This window comes from Lutjanus erythropterus, chromosome 1 (genome assembly GCF_056507025.1).
Source record: "Lutjanus erythropterus isolate fLutEry1 chromosome 1, fLutEry1.hap2, whole genome shotgun sequence".
Lineage (NCBI taxonomy): Eukaryota > Metazoa > Chordata > Actinopteri > Lutjaniformes > Lutjanidae > Lutjanus > Lutjanus erythropterus.
The window spans coordinates 1028299-1046835 of record NC_139317.1 but is presented as its reverse complement, the minus strand read 5'-3'; the positions used below and the strand labels follow the sequence as shown (position 1 = coordinate 1046835).

The window sequence follows — 18537 nt, the reverse complement described above, 5'->3', positions numbered from 1 at the left end:
TATAAATGTTTACAAAAATAAACCACCCGCGTTGGCAGTTACTGTAGATCTGATGAAAAGTCTGCATGCTGATCCTCAGGAACAGGATCATCAGTTTACCATCCAACAGATGATCAGAAATATTTTCTTGGGATTTGTGTCTGAAGGTGAACCGGCTTCAGAAATATCTGATGTATTAGACGTCAGGTTGGGATATTGTTTGGGGTTTTTCTGATACAAGCACTGAAGCAATAAAAACGGTGCCTGAACTGATATTTTTTAAAAACAGAAGCACAAAATATGATGGTGGACAATAGAGCTGCAACAGATCACAAAATTCACAGTTTGGATCGTATCACAGTCTTGAGCCATTGATCAGATCATTTTTTGGATCAAAGAAACCAGAAAATATTCACATTTAAGAAACTGAAATCAGAGAATTTTCACTCTTTTTCCTTAAAAAAAAGACCTAAAACAATTAATTGATTCATTAATCCTGTCAGTTGAAAATAGGTCCAAGTATGGCTGCAAATATGTTTATTACATATTTGCAGCCATACCAGTTCTTTTTCTAATCTTTCTTGCAACAGTTATTTTCATTATCATGGTTATGTTTTCTCTCAAACTAATTGATCAATTATCCATGTATTTGCCAATTGATTTAATAATAGATTATTTGATTAATTGTTGCAGCGTCACTAAAAACTTGCTGGAGAAACACAGAACAGTAGAAGAAGAACAGCTGCAGATCTTTACACTGAAGAAGCTTCACAAGGAAAAACATTCAAAACCTGAATTATCACAATCTACATTCATAATGAGTGTGTGTGTGTGTGTGTGTGTGTGTCATGTTTTTCAGCAGAGTTGACATTCAGTGTGTCATCGAGAGAAAAAAAGCAAACACAGCGTTTTCTCCTGCAGGAGTTTGTGTTTAATCTGTCAGTGTGTCGCTCCAGTTTGAACTGTGTTTAGTTTAAAGCAGGTTTGAGTCCACGTGTGCAGCTCTGAACACACTGGGAGTGTGTGTGTGAGTGTGTGTGTGTGTGTGTGTGTGTGTGTGTGTGTGTGTGTGTGTGTGTGTGTGTGTGTGTGTGTGTTTGTGTGTGTGTGTGTGTGTGTGTGTGTGTGTTTGTGTGTGTGTGTGTGTTAAGTCCTGTTAATGCTCAGATTTTTCCCACAGAGTGCAGATTGTTCTCAGGTTGATAAGATTTGAGGCCTCGTAGAAAACTTGTGACCACACACACACCTGCGCACACACACACACCTGCGCACACACACACACACACCTGCGCACACACACACACACACACACACACACACACAGATACACACACACAGTTTGAGCGGGTTAATGTGTCAGCGGGCGGCTGTTATCAGCTGTTATCTGGTCGGACTGGTTTCTGTGGTGCTCAGGAGGAGGTGCAGGTTTACTGAGGAACAGGAGGAGTCAGGATCCAGGAGGAGACCGCAGGTTGATTCTTGTGTTTTTTAACAGCCTCAATAATCACAAATCTTCTTATGGATTGTGTTCATTAAGAGACTTAAATGCTTCTGTACATCAGGAGGTATGTGCAGATTTCAACACGCTGACTGGAGCTCGTTTCTGTGCAGGTTTGCAGTTCTTATCAGACTTTGAACGCAACACGTGTAACAGAGTTTGTTGAAGCGTAGCTCCTTTCAGGAACAGGGTGGTGAGTAAGTGGGCAGTAGGGCTGCACAATTAATTAATTGCAATAAAATTGCAGTATGGCCAAGTGCGGTACCCAAATCGCAGAACTGGAACCAAATCGCAATTTTTGGAAAAAGGAAAAATCATAATATTGAGGCACTGTGGGTCTGCAGAGATGAGCTGACCTAAAAATCTTTGTTCTGCAGATGGAAGAAAACATGTTTGTTTTGTTCAGACCTCAATAAATATCACATCATCACACTTTTAATAGTTTTTTCTTTGAACATGAAAATTTTTATGCAAAATTGATCATTTCTAGTGATCGCAATTTCAGTTAAATCAATTGCAGTGTGACAGTTTTACCAAATCGTGCAGCCGCAGTGTTCATCCTGCAGGTGAAGCAGAGGGAGCAGCAGACTGACGGTGCTGCTGTCAGCAGTCAGTTTGTCAGTGTGGCAGTAAATGTACAGTTCAGGTCACAGTGAGTCAGTTAATAAACACTGCAGCTTCTCAACACTAAGAAAAGTCTCGTCTGTTGTTTCAATCTGCTGGAAAAGCAAAGACGTTAACTCCGAAGTAAGCTGAACAGGCTAAAATAGCTAATGCTAATGATGTATTCTACCTTTTCAACATTGGCTCGGTGTGATCGTGTCTCTTTCAGCAGCTCTCTAATCAGCGTCTTTTTGGGGATTTTGAAAAATAAATTCATAATGATAAATCAATTATCAATTTGCCTGTATTGAAAACAGTTGTTAGCATGTTGTTAGCTGCCCACTGGCACTCCCATGATGCCTTGCTTTCAGTCAGAAGCCGTGTTCCTGCCTTGTCATGTGACAGTGTTGATCTTTAAGTTTATTAATAGATCCATGTGTTGATCTCGACATGAGGCTGACCTTTCAAAATAAAATTTGTGGTGATTTTGGGCCTTTGTCCCAAACAAAAGATGACCCCCACATGATAAAAACATGGCGTATCTTTTCGTTGCGTGTGAACGGCCTTTTTCCACCAAATCTGCCCTGGTTCTTGAACCGACTCTGTTCGAGACTTTGGGAACCTGGGTTTTAAGTGGAACCATTGTAATCAATCAGTCACCAACAGAGTGCTACAGAACGCACAACAACCAGGAGCATGTGACACGCCCACTTTGGTTCCCAAGGTTAGTGCCCAGAAAGGTTCAAATCAGACACTTGAACTGGAACAAGACTGGTTCCATGTTGGTGGAAAAGACCTGTGAGAGGTTCAAAGATGGCTGCTGTGTGACCAAACACAGCCTGGGTCTGTATGAGTCTTTATGTGGATGATGGCGGTTTGTTCACCTCCACCTGTAGCTGACGGATCAATGAGAACAGCATGAGCTGAGTGTGTTTGTGGTTGGACGTCATCGTGACCTGCTAGATCTTAATAAAAGACCCCAGTGGGGACAGAAGACATCTGGACCTGAACCAGTTCAGACTAGATCAGCTGACTGAGATCAGCTGAAACATCAACTGAGACAAAATCATTTCATGACCACACAAATAATAAAAATGAAACTTTAAGACTTTGCTCTGTTTTGTTAAATGATCGATTGATTGATTGATTGTCCCTCCCATGTCTCCATAGCGAGTTCAGTGGACTTCCTGATGAGTGATGGTGAAGACGAAGGCTCCTTTCTGTCTCTGCCCACCGCCACCTTCTCACAGCGCCCGTCTCTGACCACAGAGCTGAACGAAACGAACGCACCCAGCCAGCAGCTGCTCATCCAGGTAACACACTCTGAACGCTGTGTGTGTGTGTGTGTGTATGCGTGTGTGCGTGCGTGTGTACGCGTGTGCGTGCTGAGTTAGCTGACGTCAGCTCAGACTCTGTTTACACCTCGGGGGACACTTCCTGTCAACCTGCTCATCATATCTATGACATCACTGATGATGCTCTGTGATGTCTTGGTGACTCTGCAGGATGTTGCAGCTTCGGTCACATCAGCATTAAAACAGCAAATTTGTGGAGACATTTTTCATAACTTTATTAGAAAAACAGATTTTATAATAAACTGTATTTCTTACTGGATACTGGCTGCAGGTGAAACTTGAGTTCAGAATTATTTGTGATGAGAAAAAGGATTTTCTTTGTTTATTATCACGTGTTGGTCCATCATCAGATTGACTGCGATGTGACGTCTGCATACAAAAAAGTGTTTTAAAGGAAGTTTTTCCAAGTGTCACACTGAATCCATTTTTTATTTAAACAGCACATGAAGTCTCTTTATTTGTAGTTAAAAAACACAACTCTGCTTAATAATCTTTAACAAATGTTCAGCTTTATTGTCACCAAATCATAACATTTTTGAAAAAGAAGAAGTGTATGAGAGAGCAGGATTATGATGAGGAAGTGCGGAGACGACCTGACCTACGAATCTTCAGATGAAAGAAAACATGTTTGTTTGATACAGACTCCAACAAATATCACATCATTATTTCAATCATTCCCAATAACTCTGTCACAGTTTCAGTCAAAATAATCACAATGTGACTGTTTGGTTTTTTTTACCAAATGGTGCAGCTCGACTTCCAACACAAGCCACAGGAATAAAAACGAACAGCCAGTTAGGACAGTCTCACAGAGGACGAGGTGTTAAAGTCTGTCATGAACCTCCAGATCCTGAATCTGGAGGTTTAAATTTCAGTCTGGATCCTGCTGAGTCTGTTCCTGACTCTGCTGCCTTTACAGTGATGTTTAATAATGTGCACTGTCCCTGTTAAATACATGTATGTAGCTTTAAACTTGAATGAATGAATGTTAAACTCCCTCCAAAACATAAAGTCTTTCATTTCCATCATGGACAGTGGAAGCAGGACTGTTCTGGTGTCTCTCGTCCAGAGAAATAATCCAAAAAGAAAGAAGGAAAATCAAACAGGTGAAACTTAAAATGACGTCGGATTGATCTGCAGAAAATCCAGCTGTCTGCTTTTCTCTGAGTGTCCTCCTCTCTGTTCTGTCCATCTCATCTCATTGTTCTGTCCTCCATTTTGTCTCCACGCTGTCCTCCGTCAGAGGGTCACCTGGTCCTGCTGGTGGACTCGAGCCAACGTAAAAACCATCATTCTGCTTCTGTCTCGTAGTTTCTGCTGCTTCTTTCTTTCTTCGTCATTTTCTGTCTCAGTGTGTGTCCTCTCCTGTTTCCTCTCTCCTGTCCTCCTCCTGACAGACGTCTCAGAGCTGTTAGACGTGTTTGATTTCTGCAGCTTCCTGCTCTTAGAAACAGTCTGAGCTTCACCTGACTGAATAAATGACATCACTCGTCATGTTTGTGTGTGTGTGTGTGTGTGTGTGTGTGTGCGTGCGTGTGTGTGTGTGTGTGTGTGTGTGCGTGTGTGTGTGTGTTCAGACTCTACAGGACAAAGTGTGTGAGTTTCAGGCTCGTCTTCACTCTGAGGAGGTCACCCGTCACCTGCTGCTCCAGCAGCTGCAGCAGCAGAACGTCCAGGAGAAGACTGGCGGTCAGACGTCTGCTCCGCCCAACGGTGAGGTCACAGATGATCACAAATAATAATACACATAATATATATTTCTACATATAACATACATTTACTTACTAATGTTTCAGATGTGTCTGTCATGTTATTTTCACGGGAATGAACAAAATCTTGACGTGTGTGTGTGTGTGTGTGTGTGTGTGTGTGTGTGTGTGTGTGTGTGCGTGTGTGTGTGTGTGCGTGTGTGTGCGTGTGTGCGTGTGTGTGTGTGTGCGCAGGTGTGAGGGTGTTGCAGCCAGGTGAACAACCTTCAGATCATCTCAACAGTCCAGAAGAAGAGCAGCTCGTTACTCGGCTGCGCACACAGGTATGTCTGCAGGAAACACATCACACCTGCGCAACCGAGCAAAGAGTGACGTGACAACTGGTTTGTTTTAATTCTGTGAACAAACAGTTTAAAAGTTGAGGGTGTGTAACAGCGTTCTCAGGTGATGTATCACCTGTCAGACTGAAGATATGAATATACATCATACATGAACTGTGAAAGTCTGTCTGACACTTTGACAGGTTTATTACATCAGTAAAAATCTGTCTGTCAGTCTGATCAGGTTCTAATGAAGCTAAAGGTAAATGTGTGAAAACATGTTTGACTGTAAGAAAACAATAAAATATAAAGTTTTTGCAGAGTAAAAAAAATGCGGAAAGGCAGAAATATAGAAAATGAGAAATATGTGATGCAGAGATCCAACATGTTGATTTAGTTCAGAGTGACGTGAGCGTGTGGCGTCTGCAGGTGGAGGAGCTGGAGGAGAAGCTGTTGGATCAGACCCAGGAGGTGGAGAGACTTCGCTCTGAACTGGTGAGACCCTGCTGGACCACATTCCTGAGGAACCCTGGGAAAAAAACCACACACACACACACACACACACGTGTCACTGCATTGAGGTGTCACACAGGGATCACAGGGAAGAAATCAAATATCTATCAGACAATGACTCAGACAATGTGAATGTGATCGATTTAGAGGTATTGATTTGTATTGTCTGTGTGTCCTCCTGTCCTGCAGGGGGCGACAGACCTGGAGAAGCAGCTGGAGCTGCTGGTGGTGGAGAACCAGCGTCTGAAGCAGGAGCTGAAGTCATGCAGGAGCTCAGAGCTTCAGAGTCTCGATGCTGCTGCAGAGACCTGCAGCTGCAGCCACTGCCCTCACAGCCAGGTGAGTCTATACAGGTGTATACACAGGTAAACAAGTAAACACACAGGAACACAGCCAGGTGGGATCCAGATTTTTTTTCCATGTATATAAACAATATTTGTCCTTCAAACTGAGATTGGTCTTTTACTCTGGACATGAGTGAGCAATAAATAATCCTGATGATAGAATGAACAGTGATAATAAACATTTATTGCTGTGAAGGATTGAAGGATTTTCTAACTGCATTTATAGTAACAATATAATGATAAAGGGTTTGAGAGTCTGTAAAGTTTTCAGTTTAATTATCTTGAAAAGAGCTAAAATTTAACTTCCTGTCTGTGTCCTGCAGGACGCGGAGTCCCTGCGGAGGGAGGTGTCTCGCTGGGAGAGCCAGGCCCGGCAGAGGGAGCGGCGGCTGGCTGAGCTGGAGCGAGAGCTGCTGGAGAAAACGTCCAGGGTGGACGGTCTCCGCCGGCAGCTGGACGAGTCCACCCGGCAGCTGGAGGACGGCCGGAGACAGCTGGAGGAGTCCAGGAGGAGGCAGGGGGAGGCGGAGCAGAAACTCACCCTCCGACTGCAGGAGTGCGAGGAAGAGCTCGCCAGGCAGGCGGCCACGCCCCCCAGAGTCAAGGTGAGGACACGCTGGTCAGAGACGCTTCACATTCATAGTAAATCAGTAGATTTTATTGTTTTTGTACATCTACACTGAGATACAGAGAAGGAATTAATATAAATATAAAATCTGAAACCATCAAATATAAACCAGGAGCGAAAGTCCTCGTCTAGAAAACAAACAGACCTGAACTTCTTCATTTATTTTAATCTTTTTATGTCTGTCTTCTTTTATTTACATTTTTTGCAACTTTTTAATTTTTTCCTTGTTAGAATTTTTACGTCTTTTGCGTTGTTTTTGTTTTGTTACTTCTGTCATATGTGATGTGTATTGATGGATACATGAAGTATTATGTTCTATACTCTGTGCATGGCATTGGACAGTATTTCTGTGTATTTTTATCACACTCCTGCAGCTCCGTTTGTACAGTTGGTACTTTTATTCAGAAAAACGTGAAATCAAAAAAATGAAATCATTATTTTAACGCGAGTCTTATCTCCTCTCTGTCAGTATGTGACCCACACGGTGGAGGTGGAGTCAGCTGACTCTCAGAAAGCTCTGGCCGAGCTGCAGACGAAGAACGCCGGCCTGCAGGAGCAGCTCGCCGTGCAGAGGCAGCTGCTGAGGGAACTCGAGACGCAGCTGCACGAGTCACAGAGGACCTGCGCTCAGCTCAGGACTCAGGTAACACAAACAGCTCACCTGTCTGACACTCAGACAGGAAACAGGCATGCAGAAACAGTTAGGGGGCCACGTCTGACCAAATGTTCATCTCTGTGTGTTCAGTACAGACTCAGGTCCACAATGTGTTTAGCCTAGCTTAGCACAAAGACTGGAAGCAGGAGGTAACTGTTAGCCTAGCTCCATCAGAAGATGAAAAGACATTTCAGTTATTGGAATCAAGTATTTCCCTTTTTTTTTTTTTAAGTACAAATATTGCAGATTAGCCCTTTAAACAGTTTTATCTGTGGACAATACAGTCATCATTTCTACAGGAGCCCGATGGGGACAAAAGTTTATCAAAAAGATGCTCACTGATCAGGTGATCAGAGCTCAGTGAAGCAGGTGGTGATGATGATGATGATGATGTCACATGGTGGACGTGGACTTCAGGTGAGTTGAACCACCTCACCTCTGCAGCTCTTCTTCTTCTCCTCTGTTCATGCGTTCGGCTGCAGCTGCTCTCCGATCGAGGCCGTCTGTGCGGCTTCCTGTCCAAGACCGTCGGCAGGGGCAACAGCGAGGCGGTTCGCAGGTTGTCCAAGGTTGGCTCCGCCCACTTCCCCTGTCTCCCATTGTGACATCACTGAGAGTGACCCTCTGTGCTGACAGGGAGTTCAGGCTCCAAAGCTGCTAAATAAAACCACAAATCCTCCATAAACTGCTGTCGGACGGTTTTAGATGAACTGAGCAGAAAACAAATTACATTAAACTGATAATTGTGTTTTCTGTAATGATGTTAGTGACAAAAACAAGAAATGCTTCTGTATTTTAAACTTACTTAAGTTTTAGTTTCCTTTATGATACTTTTTGTAACTTTACTTATTTTTGACTCATGTTCAGTTTTCAGAGTAAATTATAACATTAGATTTACAATAAGTGTCCCGTTTTTAATCCCTGATCAGTGTCTGCAGGTACTCCTTCCAGCTTACATACTGCCTGAAAAACCTCCTGCAAGCAACCTGTTTGTAGCCTGAGAGGCAAAACTCAGGGCCACAAAGACTAGAATAACAACAAACTGAAGACAACTCTGGTGACATTTTAGACAATAGAAGTTAAATAAAGTAGATAATTATGTATCAAACTATAGAGGATTGAGTCTGATCTACAATAAGGAAAAGCATAAAACAAATAGTTCCAGAAGCTGACCCACTGACTAACTGTTTGACAGAGTCATTTGTAATCCTGAAATTATTTGGAAGATTTCCTTCTCTGGATTGGCCCTTTGCTAGGCTCCACCTCCAAACAGCAACTGTCCAATCATAGCTTGGCAACCATAGCTAGGCCTGTCAATCTTTCCATTTCCCTCCATGTTGGACAGGAACAGGAGGCTCTGAGAAGACGATACTCAGCATTTCATGAGACTGGATTAAACTGTCTTCATCTGCTCAAACATAAGCTGCAAACGTTAGCATGTCTGGCTAACTAACACTAGCTTACTAGCTGCAGTAACTTTACCTCCAGACAAACCTGTTAGATCTGGTTAGGAGGATGTGGGCTGATGAAGAATCAAAGTGGGCCAATGATGATGCATTTCTCTGTGGCTCGCTGTCTCAGGTCTGAGCTGGGTTAGCTTAGCTTGTATCCTTCCTGTGGTGATCGTGGTCCAGCTGGTCTGGCTGGGTGACCCGTCTCAAGGTCCGCTGCACTAATCGAGTCCCTGCTCTTCCTTTTCCCACGTTAATGAGTGTATTTCTGTCATCTATCATGTAGATATACCTGCTGTATTTCACCATCTGACCAATGTTAGCTGAGATGTAAGCTAGCTTTAGCCTCAGTCTGTTAGCATTAATGTTATATCATGTACGCAGCTGTTAGCTAACTTTACATAAACACTTTCACAGGGTTCTTGTTTTAAACGTGTCACATGGAAACATTAAAACATCAGCTGGAGACTCTCAGCTGACTCCAGTCGAGTTAGCATTAGCATTAGCTTACATCAGCCAGCTACACTTATGAAATCTGCTGGTGAGTCATTATTTTAGCCACAAAATCCACCGTCATCAGCTGGAAATGAGAATGATTTTGTTTACTTCTCTAAGGAATCACCACTGAAATGGAGGACGGCAGTAAATATAATTTTTAACTGGTTTTACTGGGAAGCTTTGGAGCCTGTCAGATCTCCCAGTCTGTTATATGAACCCAGTGAATTTCTCCCAGTGCTCCCTGTTGTTGTTCCTTTGAGGCTGCGTTCACACTACAACAAAGACTTAAAGATGATTTTTTGCTGACACCTGATTTATTTATTTGGTTTTTTTTCTGTTCCCATTATGTTTTTTCAGTGTGCCTACTAGCCTAGCTTAGCACGAAGACCGGAAAAAAGGGGAAACTGTTAGCCTTTGAGTTAAGGACAACACAAGACATTTGAGGACATCATCTTGGACTTCGATCAATATTTTTCGGACATTTTATGGACCAATCAGCTGATCAATTTGTGGAAAAAATTATCGCCAGATTGATCACTAGTTGAAAAATATATCCAAACGTGAAAACATTTGGAGCGCACGGACGTATGTCAGCTGACAAGATTATGAACCAATCTCAGCTCTGTGAAGAGACGTCTGGCTATGCGAGGCTAGAGCTAAGCTAACAGTTTACCCCTGCTTTCAGTCTTTATGCTAAGCTAGGCTAACTCTGTCCTGGACCTGTCTATGTGCTGGACACAGAGATGAAACTGAGATCTGTTTTCTTTTCTCAATCAGAACTTTGGTCTGATCAGTGTGAATGTAGCCGTCCTTCCTGTGTTTGAGGCTCCGCCTCCTCAACCTTGTACACCTGTGTGATCTGACCTGCCTGTGTGTTCTCCAGTGGTTCTAGCTGCTGTGTGTGTCGGTGTTTTTTACTTTAGTTTATCTTCTGAAACTGAAAATAAAAATGATTTAAAATGATTTAGTGATTTAACAATGATTTTATTGTTCCTCCAGAGTCGACGATCAGAACTGTTTCTGTTCTTCATAACAATGGTCTGTTATTCAGAAATAACTGACCTTAGATTCTTGTAATTGACCAATCAGAATCGAGTATTTAACATAGTGTGAAATAAACCCTGACAGGAAGTTGTTCTTGTCCACCTCTAAACTGATGCTGCCATTGGTCCTTTTAAAAGCTTCTCCTCTGGTTGATGAACAGGAAACACAAGAAGCTGTTGTTGTTGTTGTCGTTGTTGTTGTCGTTGTTGTTGTTGTTGTTTATTTGTTTGTTTGTTTTACAGATGGATGAGTCTGAAGGTTCGTAACTCTGAGTCGGGACGTTCTAACTGTGTAAAGTGTTGATTTTCTCCTCAGTAGCAGCAGAACTCTTCACAGCAGTGTGTCATCCTGCAGCCGTCTGTCTCTCTGTCCTCCTGTCTGTCCTCTCTGATGACTGCGTCCTCCTGTCTGTCCTCTCAGATCCTGGTGTATGAAGGTGAGATGGAGCGCGCTCAGGGCCAGCTGGAGGCCGAGATGCAGAACCTGGAGGAGGAGAAGAACCGTGTGATCGAGGAGGCGTTCATCAGAGCCGAGAGCGAGATGAAGGCCGTCCACGAGAACTTGGCGGGTCAGACCTTGTCTCCTGTCTCTTGTCAACTCTGTCCCAGTGTATTTGCACCCAGCTGAGTGTGTGTGTGTGTGTGTGTGTGTGTGTGTGTGTGTGTGTGTGTGTGTGTGTGTTTCAGGAGTGCGGATGAACCTGCTGAGCCTGCAGCCGGCCCTCAGGACACTCACCTGTGACTACAACTGTCTGAAGAGACAGGTGCAGGACTTCCCCTTCATGTTGGACAAAGCCATCACTGAGGCCAAGCAGGAGGTTAGTGAGCGTGCTCAGTGTGGTCAGCTCCTCTGATAGGAGAGAATTTTATTATGTATGCATTAAAATGTCTGAAACATGAGACACATATCACAAATTTTCAATCATTTCTTCAACGTAGTGTGAATAAAACTTTAACACTTTCCTGAGTCGTGTAGATTTTCATCAAACTGTCTTTTGTTGTTTTAATGTGAGAGACCTCTAGTGGCAGAACACACACATTGTGTGTTTAATGTTTAATGATTATGGATTATTAGATTTAATGGAGATGCATCAGATTTGATTTGTTTTTTCCCCAAAGTGTCAGTTTGTTGTTCCTGACTGTCAGTTTTTCATCAAAAGCTAGAAACTGTATATAAACCTCTGTAGACTTAATGTGAAGGATTTTACAGGAACGTCTCACATTTCACGTCTCACGTGTGTGTGTGTGTGTGTGTGTGTGTGTGTGTGTGTGTGTGTGTGTGTCAGATCTGTCAGGTGATCAGTGAGGTCAGCAGCGCCAATCAGGAGCTGCTGCGTAAATACAAGCGAGAGATGAACCTGAGGAAGAAATGTCACAACGAGCTGGTCCGACTCAAAGGTGAACTATTTTTCATTTGACAGGATCAATTAATCTAGTTAATCAATTTTAGTTATTTTTTAATTAACAAAAACATGAAATGTTTCTGCGTTCAGCTTCTTCAGTGTGAATATTTTGTGGTTCCTGTGCTCCTCTCTGACAGTCCGGGCCTTTAGTGTCAGATTATAAAAGTCTTTCCATGAAACTGACAGTTTTTGTTTGTTCAAACCTGCAGGAACACAAGTGTCGAACGTGACGTGTTTTAACTGTAGACAAACTGCTAAAATCCCCCAAATCCCAGAGACACTGTGAAGAGGACACGTCCTCGGAAGAAACGAGACTTCATGCATTTAAAATCCCGCCTTCTGTTTCCAAGGTAACATCCGTGTTTTCTGCCGCGTGCGGCCGGTCAGTCAGGAGGAGCAGGACTCCGCCGACGCCAAAACGATGCTGAGCTTCGACTCGGATGACGACGCCGTCCTCTACCTCTCCAACAAGGGCAAAATCATGACCTTTGAACTGGACAAAGTCTTCCCTCCTCAGGCCACGCAGGAAGAGGTGGGTGACGAAGGATTAACATGAAAAAAAACAAAAAAACTAATGAATGAAGAACAATTTAAACTCTCAGTACTTGAGTAAATGTACTTAGTTACTTTATGCAGTGTAATATCAGAGGGACTGTCTGTGTTCTGACTAAAAGTCCTCTCTGCTCTCTGATTGGTCTGTCAGGTGTTTCTGGAGGTCCAGTCTCTGGTCACTTCCTGTATCGACGGCTTCAACGTCTGCATCTTTGCCTACGGACAGACGGGCTCCGGGAAAACCTACACCATGGAGGTCAGACAAAAACCATGAGACTTCCTGCAGAGCCGTCCCTGTTTCCTGTTCGATAAATAACAATGATACACGTGTGTGTGTGTGTGTGTGTGTTCAGGGCGTGGCTGACGACCCCGGCATTAACCAGCGAGCTCTCCGCCTGCTGTTCTCCGAGGTGACGGAGAAAGCGCCGGACTGGGACTACAAGATCACCGTCAGCATGGTGGAGATCTACAACGAGACGCTGCGGTGAGAAAACACGCCATCATTATTTAAAATTGTAGACGGCATCTTTGAACAAGTTTTATAAATTTAATAAGAACAGCTAATCAATTACTGGAAAAATTATTGCCACTAGTTGATTGATCACTAGTTGAAAAATACAAACATATGAAAACAGGTGGAGCACAGAGACGCATGTTTGTTAATTAAACTATGAATCATTTTGAGTCATTTTTAAACTAATTGTAATCGAGTTCAGTTTCTTAAATGTGAATATTTTCTGGTTTCTTTCCTCTCTGACACTAAACTGAATATCTTTGAGTTGTGGACAAAACGAGACGTTTGAGGACGTCATCTTGGACATTTTTTGTCACTATTTTCTGACATTTTATGGCACAAACAACTAATTGATTAATGGAGAAAATGATCAACAGATTAATTGATAGTGAAAATATTTTTTACAGGAAAGTCTTGAATAATAGAGCCAAACATGGAACACACAGACGTACATCCAAACCAACCAAACTCCATTGAGAAAATAGTAATTTTAGCTCACAGAACACAGGAGTTGTTGGTCTGCTGCTGCTTCATCTGTTAGTGTGTTTGTGTTTTTGTGTGACTTCAGTGAATCTGAACGAACCCTTTAAAACACCGAGGTCACACAACAACTAACAGATGGAGGCAGCAGCAGACCAACAACTGCTGAGTTCTGTGAGCTAAAGTTACTGATTTTTTAAATGGAGTTTGGTAGGGAGACTAAGTGATGTTTGTGTTATATAACAGTAGTGTCTGACAGAAAGATCTGTCTGACAGAAAGGTAAAGAGGTCAAGTATAAACTGATGTAGATGTTTATCCCTTTAAGACCTCTGAATAAACAGAGCAGTTATGTAAATGTGGATCATATGAAATCTGTTTGTGTCCAGCTGTTGTGTAACAGAACATCTGTTGAAAGCCCGTCAGGGCTCAACATCTGGACGTTTTTTTTGGCAGAAAGGAGCAGAACTCTGGGAACTTAAGTCAGATTAAAGTCTCAGATTATCAGGTGGCTCAGTTTAATCCACCTTCATCTGTGTTCCACACACAAACGCCATGATCTCAGAGTTCCCACGGTCGGGACATTCCTGGAAAAGTTATTAAACTAAATGAACTGGTGGGAGACAAGAAATGTGCTCAGCTGTGATTGGACAGGTGTTGATGGGCTGCGTTGCCCTCATTCAGTGTCTGCAGGTTGTAAACGTCTCTGTTGTCCATCAGGAACCTGCTCGGGGAGAATCCCACCGACAAGCTGGACATCAAGATGAACCCCGACGGTAGCGGACAGCTCTACGTCCCCGGACTGACAGAGTTCACCGTCCAGAGCCCCGAGGACATCAACAGGGTGAGGACTTCCTGCTGCGCTCATCCTTTCAGAGTAAAACACCTCCAGTCAGCTGCTGCTTTCTGGTCTTTGTCTGTAACTTTCTATAAAGTTCAAACAGTTTGACGACAATCTTTCATTTACAGTCCGTTTAACGTTCTCCTGTTTGAACGTGACTGTTTGAATTTTGGACAAAACAAAATGTTTGAATGTTTAATTTATTTGGTTTCTGGAAACTGTGATGAACATTTTGACTCTTTTCTGAAATGATCAGTTGATTAATCAAAACAATTCTGAACTGATAATGAAAATAACTGTTAGTTACAGCTGTGCAGCAGAAACACAAAAGGTAGAAAGGAAAAAACTGAACTTCTGTTCTGTGTGTGTGTGTGTGTGTGTGTGTCTGTGTGTCTGTGTGTGTGTGTGTGTGTCTGTGTGTGTGTGTCTGTGTGTGTGTGTGTCTGTGTGTGTGTGTGTGTGTGTGTGTGTGTGTGTGTGTGTCTGTGTGTGTGTGTGTGTGTGTCTGTGTCTGTGTGTGTGTGTGTGTGTGTGTGTCCACCTGTCCTCAGGTGTTTGAGTTGGGTCACATGAACCGAGCGACAGCCTGCACCAACCTGAACGAACACAGCTCTCGTTCTCACGCGCTGCTCATCATCACCGTGTCTGGATTCAACTCTGCTACTGGAAACCGCACACAAGGTACACACACACACACACACACACACACACACACACACACACACACACACACAGTCTAGATGTCACACATTTATTTTGAAGTCATTCAAAGTGGCCAACTTCCTGTTAGGTTTAGCTTATGGGTCCAAGAAACCTTTTTGTACGTCTGGACATGACTGTCAGTGAAACGTGTTCGGGGGGGGGGGTGCTGCTTTTTCTGTCTTGGCCACGCCCATCGATGAACGTACACATCACAGTGTGATTATGAAATGTTTAAGGTACATTAACAAAAGAGTGAACAAAATAAATCAAATGTTTCGGTGTGTTTTTTGTTGCAGGTAAGCTGAACCTGGTGGACCTGGCGGGCTCAGAGAGGATCGCCAAGTCTGGTGCAGAGGGCAGCCGCCTCAGAGAGGCTCAGTGCATCAACAAATCCCTGTCGGCGCTCGGTGATGTCATCAACGCGCTGCGGAGCAAACACTCCCATGTCCCGTTCAGGAACTCGCGCCTCACGTACCTGCTGCAGGACTCTCTGAGCGGAGACAGCAAGACGCTGATGATGGTGCAGGTGAGACCGGGAGGACGTTTAATAAAGGACCAGACCGCAGTTTGTCCTTCAGAGACACACCACGTGACTCTATGTTTATTCCCTCCGTCTCGTCTTCAGGTGTCTCCGCTGCCCAGTAACATGAGCGAGTCGGTGTGCTCGCTGAAGTTCGCTCAGCGCGTCCGCAGCGTCGAGCTGAGCTCAGCGTCCTCGTCCTCCAGGAGACACGAGAACTCGTCCACCTCGTCCTCGCCAACCCACGACAGCGTCGAGGTAAAAGACGCAGACAGAAACAAAACTTCAATAACTTCAGTTTAGGTTCCATCAGATGTTTCCTGATTTGGTTCTTTTTATTTTTTATTTTTATTTTTGTGCAGCTGATTTAAAGGCAAATAAAACACAAATAAAACACTGACATTTGGATTTGTAAAAAAAAACAAAACAAAAAAAACAATATAAACAACTGTTGAATTTAAAAAAGTGAAAAATGTGACTTCATTGAAAGAATGTTTTGGTAAAAACTCATAGTGGCACCAATATTTTATATTTTTCACATTATATCCTGCTCTAGAGTGAGTTTGATATTGTAAAGCTAAAAATTATGAAGTATAATAAAATTACTACTCATTTTGTAATTTACAGTAAAATATAAAATCCTAAATTGTGAAGTTGTATAATAAAACTAATAAGAAAAATGTAATAATGATATTAAAATATGACCAGTAAATAAAACTTTATTTATTTACAGAAAATAAAATTAAGAATATATAAAAATGAAATTGAGCAGACTGAATAATAATAAAGAGAACACTTTAATGGTTATACTGTATTCATATTTCTGATCCCTGATGACCTTTGACCTCTCGTCCTCAGCTGGACTCCCCCCCGGTCACCCCCGTCCCCCTCCCCATCTCTCGGGCCAGCAGCGCCGGCTCCACCCTCTCCTCCACCTCCAGAACTCCCAGCAGCACCCGCAGGAGATCCCAGTCCCAGCTGTCCACAGGTACGAGTACACACAGTACATATGAGTACTGCAGTACAAATACACGGACAAGTACACACATTACACACAGTATAAATACACATATTCGTCTTCCTCTTCCTTCTTCTTTTTCCCTTTTTTCTTTCTTTCTTCTCCTTCCTCTTTTATCCTCTTTGTTCTTCTTCTTTCTTTTTTCCTTCCTCTCTCTTCCTCCTTTTTTCTCCATCTTCCTCCTTCTTCCTGTTTCTTCTTCCTCCTTCTTTTTCTTCCTTCCTTTCTTTCATCTTTCCTCTTCTTCCTCCTCCTCCTTTCTTTTCCTTCCTTTCTTCTTCATTGTTCCTTCTTTCTTTTTTCTTCATCATTCCTGTTTCTCTCTTCTGTCGTCGTCTCCTTCCTCTGTCTTCTTCTTCTCTTCCTCCTCTTCCTTCTTCTGTCTTCTTCAATCTTCTTCTCCTCCTCCTCCTGTGTCCTCACTCTGGTGTCTGATTGGTTGGTTTACAGACAGACAGGTAGACAGAGCCAGCCCATTGGTGGGGGACGGTGGGCAGGTAGGTGGGGGTGTATACTGATTGGTGGATAGCTTGGCATGGAAGTGCTCAGCATGGCATGGTGCCCCCCCCTCCCCCCTCCATCCATCTAACACTCCCCACCTCTAACCACAGAGCTCCACCTGCTTCTCTGTGTGTGCCTGCAGGGCCGAGAGCAGGGCCCACAGAGCCCAGCAGACTGTGCTGTTTGTGCTGCCTGTTCGAATGCTGACGTCTTGTTCTTATATTATTCTTATCCAAGTCACAAGGAAATTACACATTAAAGTAAAAGTCTAATGTTTGAAGAACAGTCACAAGTTTCAGATCTCAGTTTCATCTGTGTGTCCAGTACAGAAATGATCCAGGACGTGTTTAGCCGAAGTGTAAACTTGTGTTAATACCAGGTGTGTAGACATGTAGTGAACACTAACCCTGTCCTGAACACACAGATGAACCTGACATAAACAGCTACAGTTTGATAAACCACCTTCCTTGTGACTTCAGAGTGTGAGGCTGTTGTGAGGCTGTTGTGAGGCTGTTGTGAGGCTGTTGTGAGGCTGTTGTGAGTGAGTTGGCGTCCCGTCCCCTCTCCTCCCTCCCTCCTTTGTCTCTGCTGCTCTGTGGCCTGGCTGGGCGTCCTGCTGATGAGCTGAGGATTGTGGGATTTGTGCCTTCATGTCCGCACTGATGAATCTGTAAACACTGCTGCTGTAAGTTTAAACTGTATCACAGGATTCCATCAACACAGTTTCACTTCTTCTCTGAGACCCTGATCACACAGAACGCTCTTTGCAGTTTGTAAAACATGATGCACATCACACTGCCTTTTTTGTTGAAACCATTTTCAAAACAGAGAAGTGCAGTTTAACATTGTTGGTAGGCAATGACCGAATCACCTGTCACTAGGGTTAAAGTTAATTTATGCCCCCTTTTATGTTCAAAAAGTAAATTTTCAAATGATGTAGCCAGCACTGTCCACGTTCATGTTTCCTTTATGGTGTCAGGGATGTTAAGCAATACATCCACTAGGTATAAACATGTTAGTGCCATATGTAAATATGTGTTAGTACCAGGTGTAAACGTGTTAGTACAACATGCAAACATTTATCAGTACCAGGTGTAAATGTGTCAGTGCCTAGTATAAACGTGTTAGTATCAGGTGAAAACATGTATTAGTGCCAGGTGTAGACAGGTTTTACTATCAGGTGTGATTTAATACCAGGTGTAAACATGTGGTAGTACAACAGGTAAACATTTGTTAGTACCAGATATAAACATGTGTTAGTACCAGGAGTAAATATGTGTTAGTACCAGGTGTAAACATGTCAGTGGCAGGTTTAAACATGTGTTAGTACCAGGTGTAAACGTGTAAGTGCCAGGTATAAACATGTGTTAGCATGAGATGTAAAAATGTCTTAATACCAGCTGTAAACATGT

The 18537-nt window shown here is 43.1% G+C and overlaps 1 protein-coding gene across 1 annotated transcript in view; it reads left to right on the top strand.

The window, feature by feature from the left end:
* kifc3 (kinesin family member C3) overlaps nt 1-18537 on the top strand; it is a 54398-nt gene that overhangs the window by 14508 nt on the left and 21353 nt on the right. The window contains exons 3-22 of the mRNA XM_084741440.1: nt 3251-3393; nt 5013-5148; nt 5379-5467; nt 5894-5959; nt 6167-6316; nt 6645-6926; nt 7419-7592; nt 8087-8173; nt 11018-11165; nt 11284-11414; nt 11883-11994; nt 12350-12531; nt 12703-12807; nt 12905-13035; nt 14264-14387; nt 14936-15065; nt 15383-15612; nt 15712-15864; nt 16465-16594; nt 17075-17121. Of these exons, the coding sequence (XP_084597566.1) occupies nt 3251-3393; nt 5013-5148; nt 5379-5467; nt 5894-5959; nt 6167-6316; nt 6645-6926; nt 7419-7592; nt 8087-8173; nt 11018-11165; nt 11284-11414; nt 11883-11994; nt 12350-12531; nt 12703-12807; nt 12905-13035; nt 14264-14387; nt 14936-15065; nt 15383-15612; nt 15712-15864; nt 16465-16594; nt 17075-17121 (2750 nt within the window). The remainder of the gene's footprint in view (nt 1-3250; nt 3394-5012; nt 5149-5378; nt 5468-5893; nt 5960-6166; nt 6317-6644; nt 6927-7418; nt 7593-8086; nt 8174-11017; nt 11166-11283; nt 11415-11882; nt 11995-12349; nt 12532-12702; nt 12808-12904; nt 13036-14263; nt 14388-14935; nt 15066-15382; nt 15613-15711; nt 15865-16464; nt 16595-17074; nt 17122-18537) is intronic.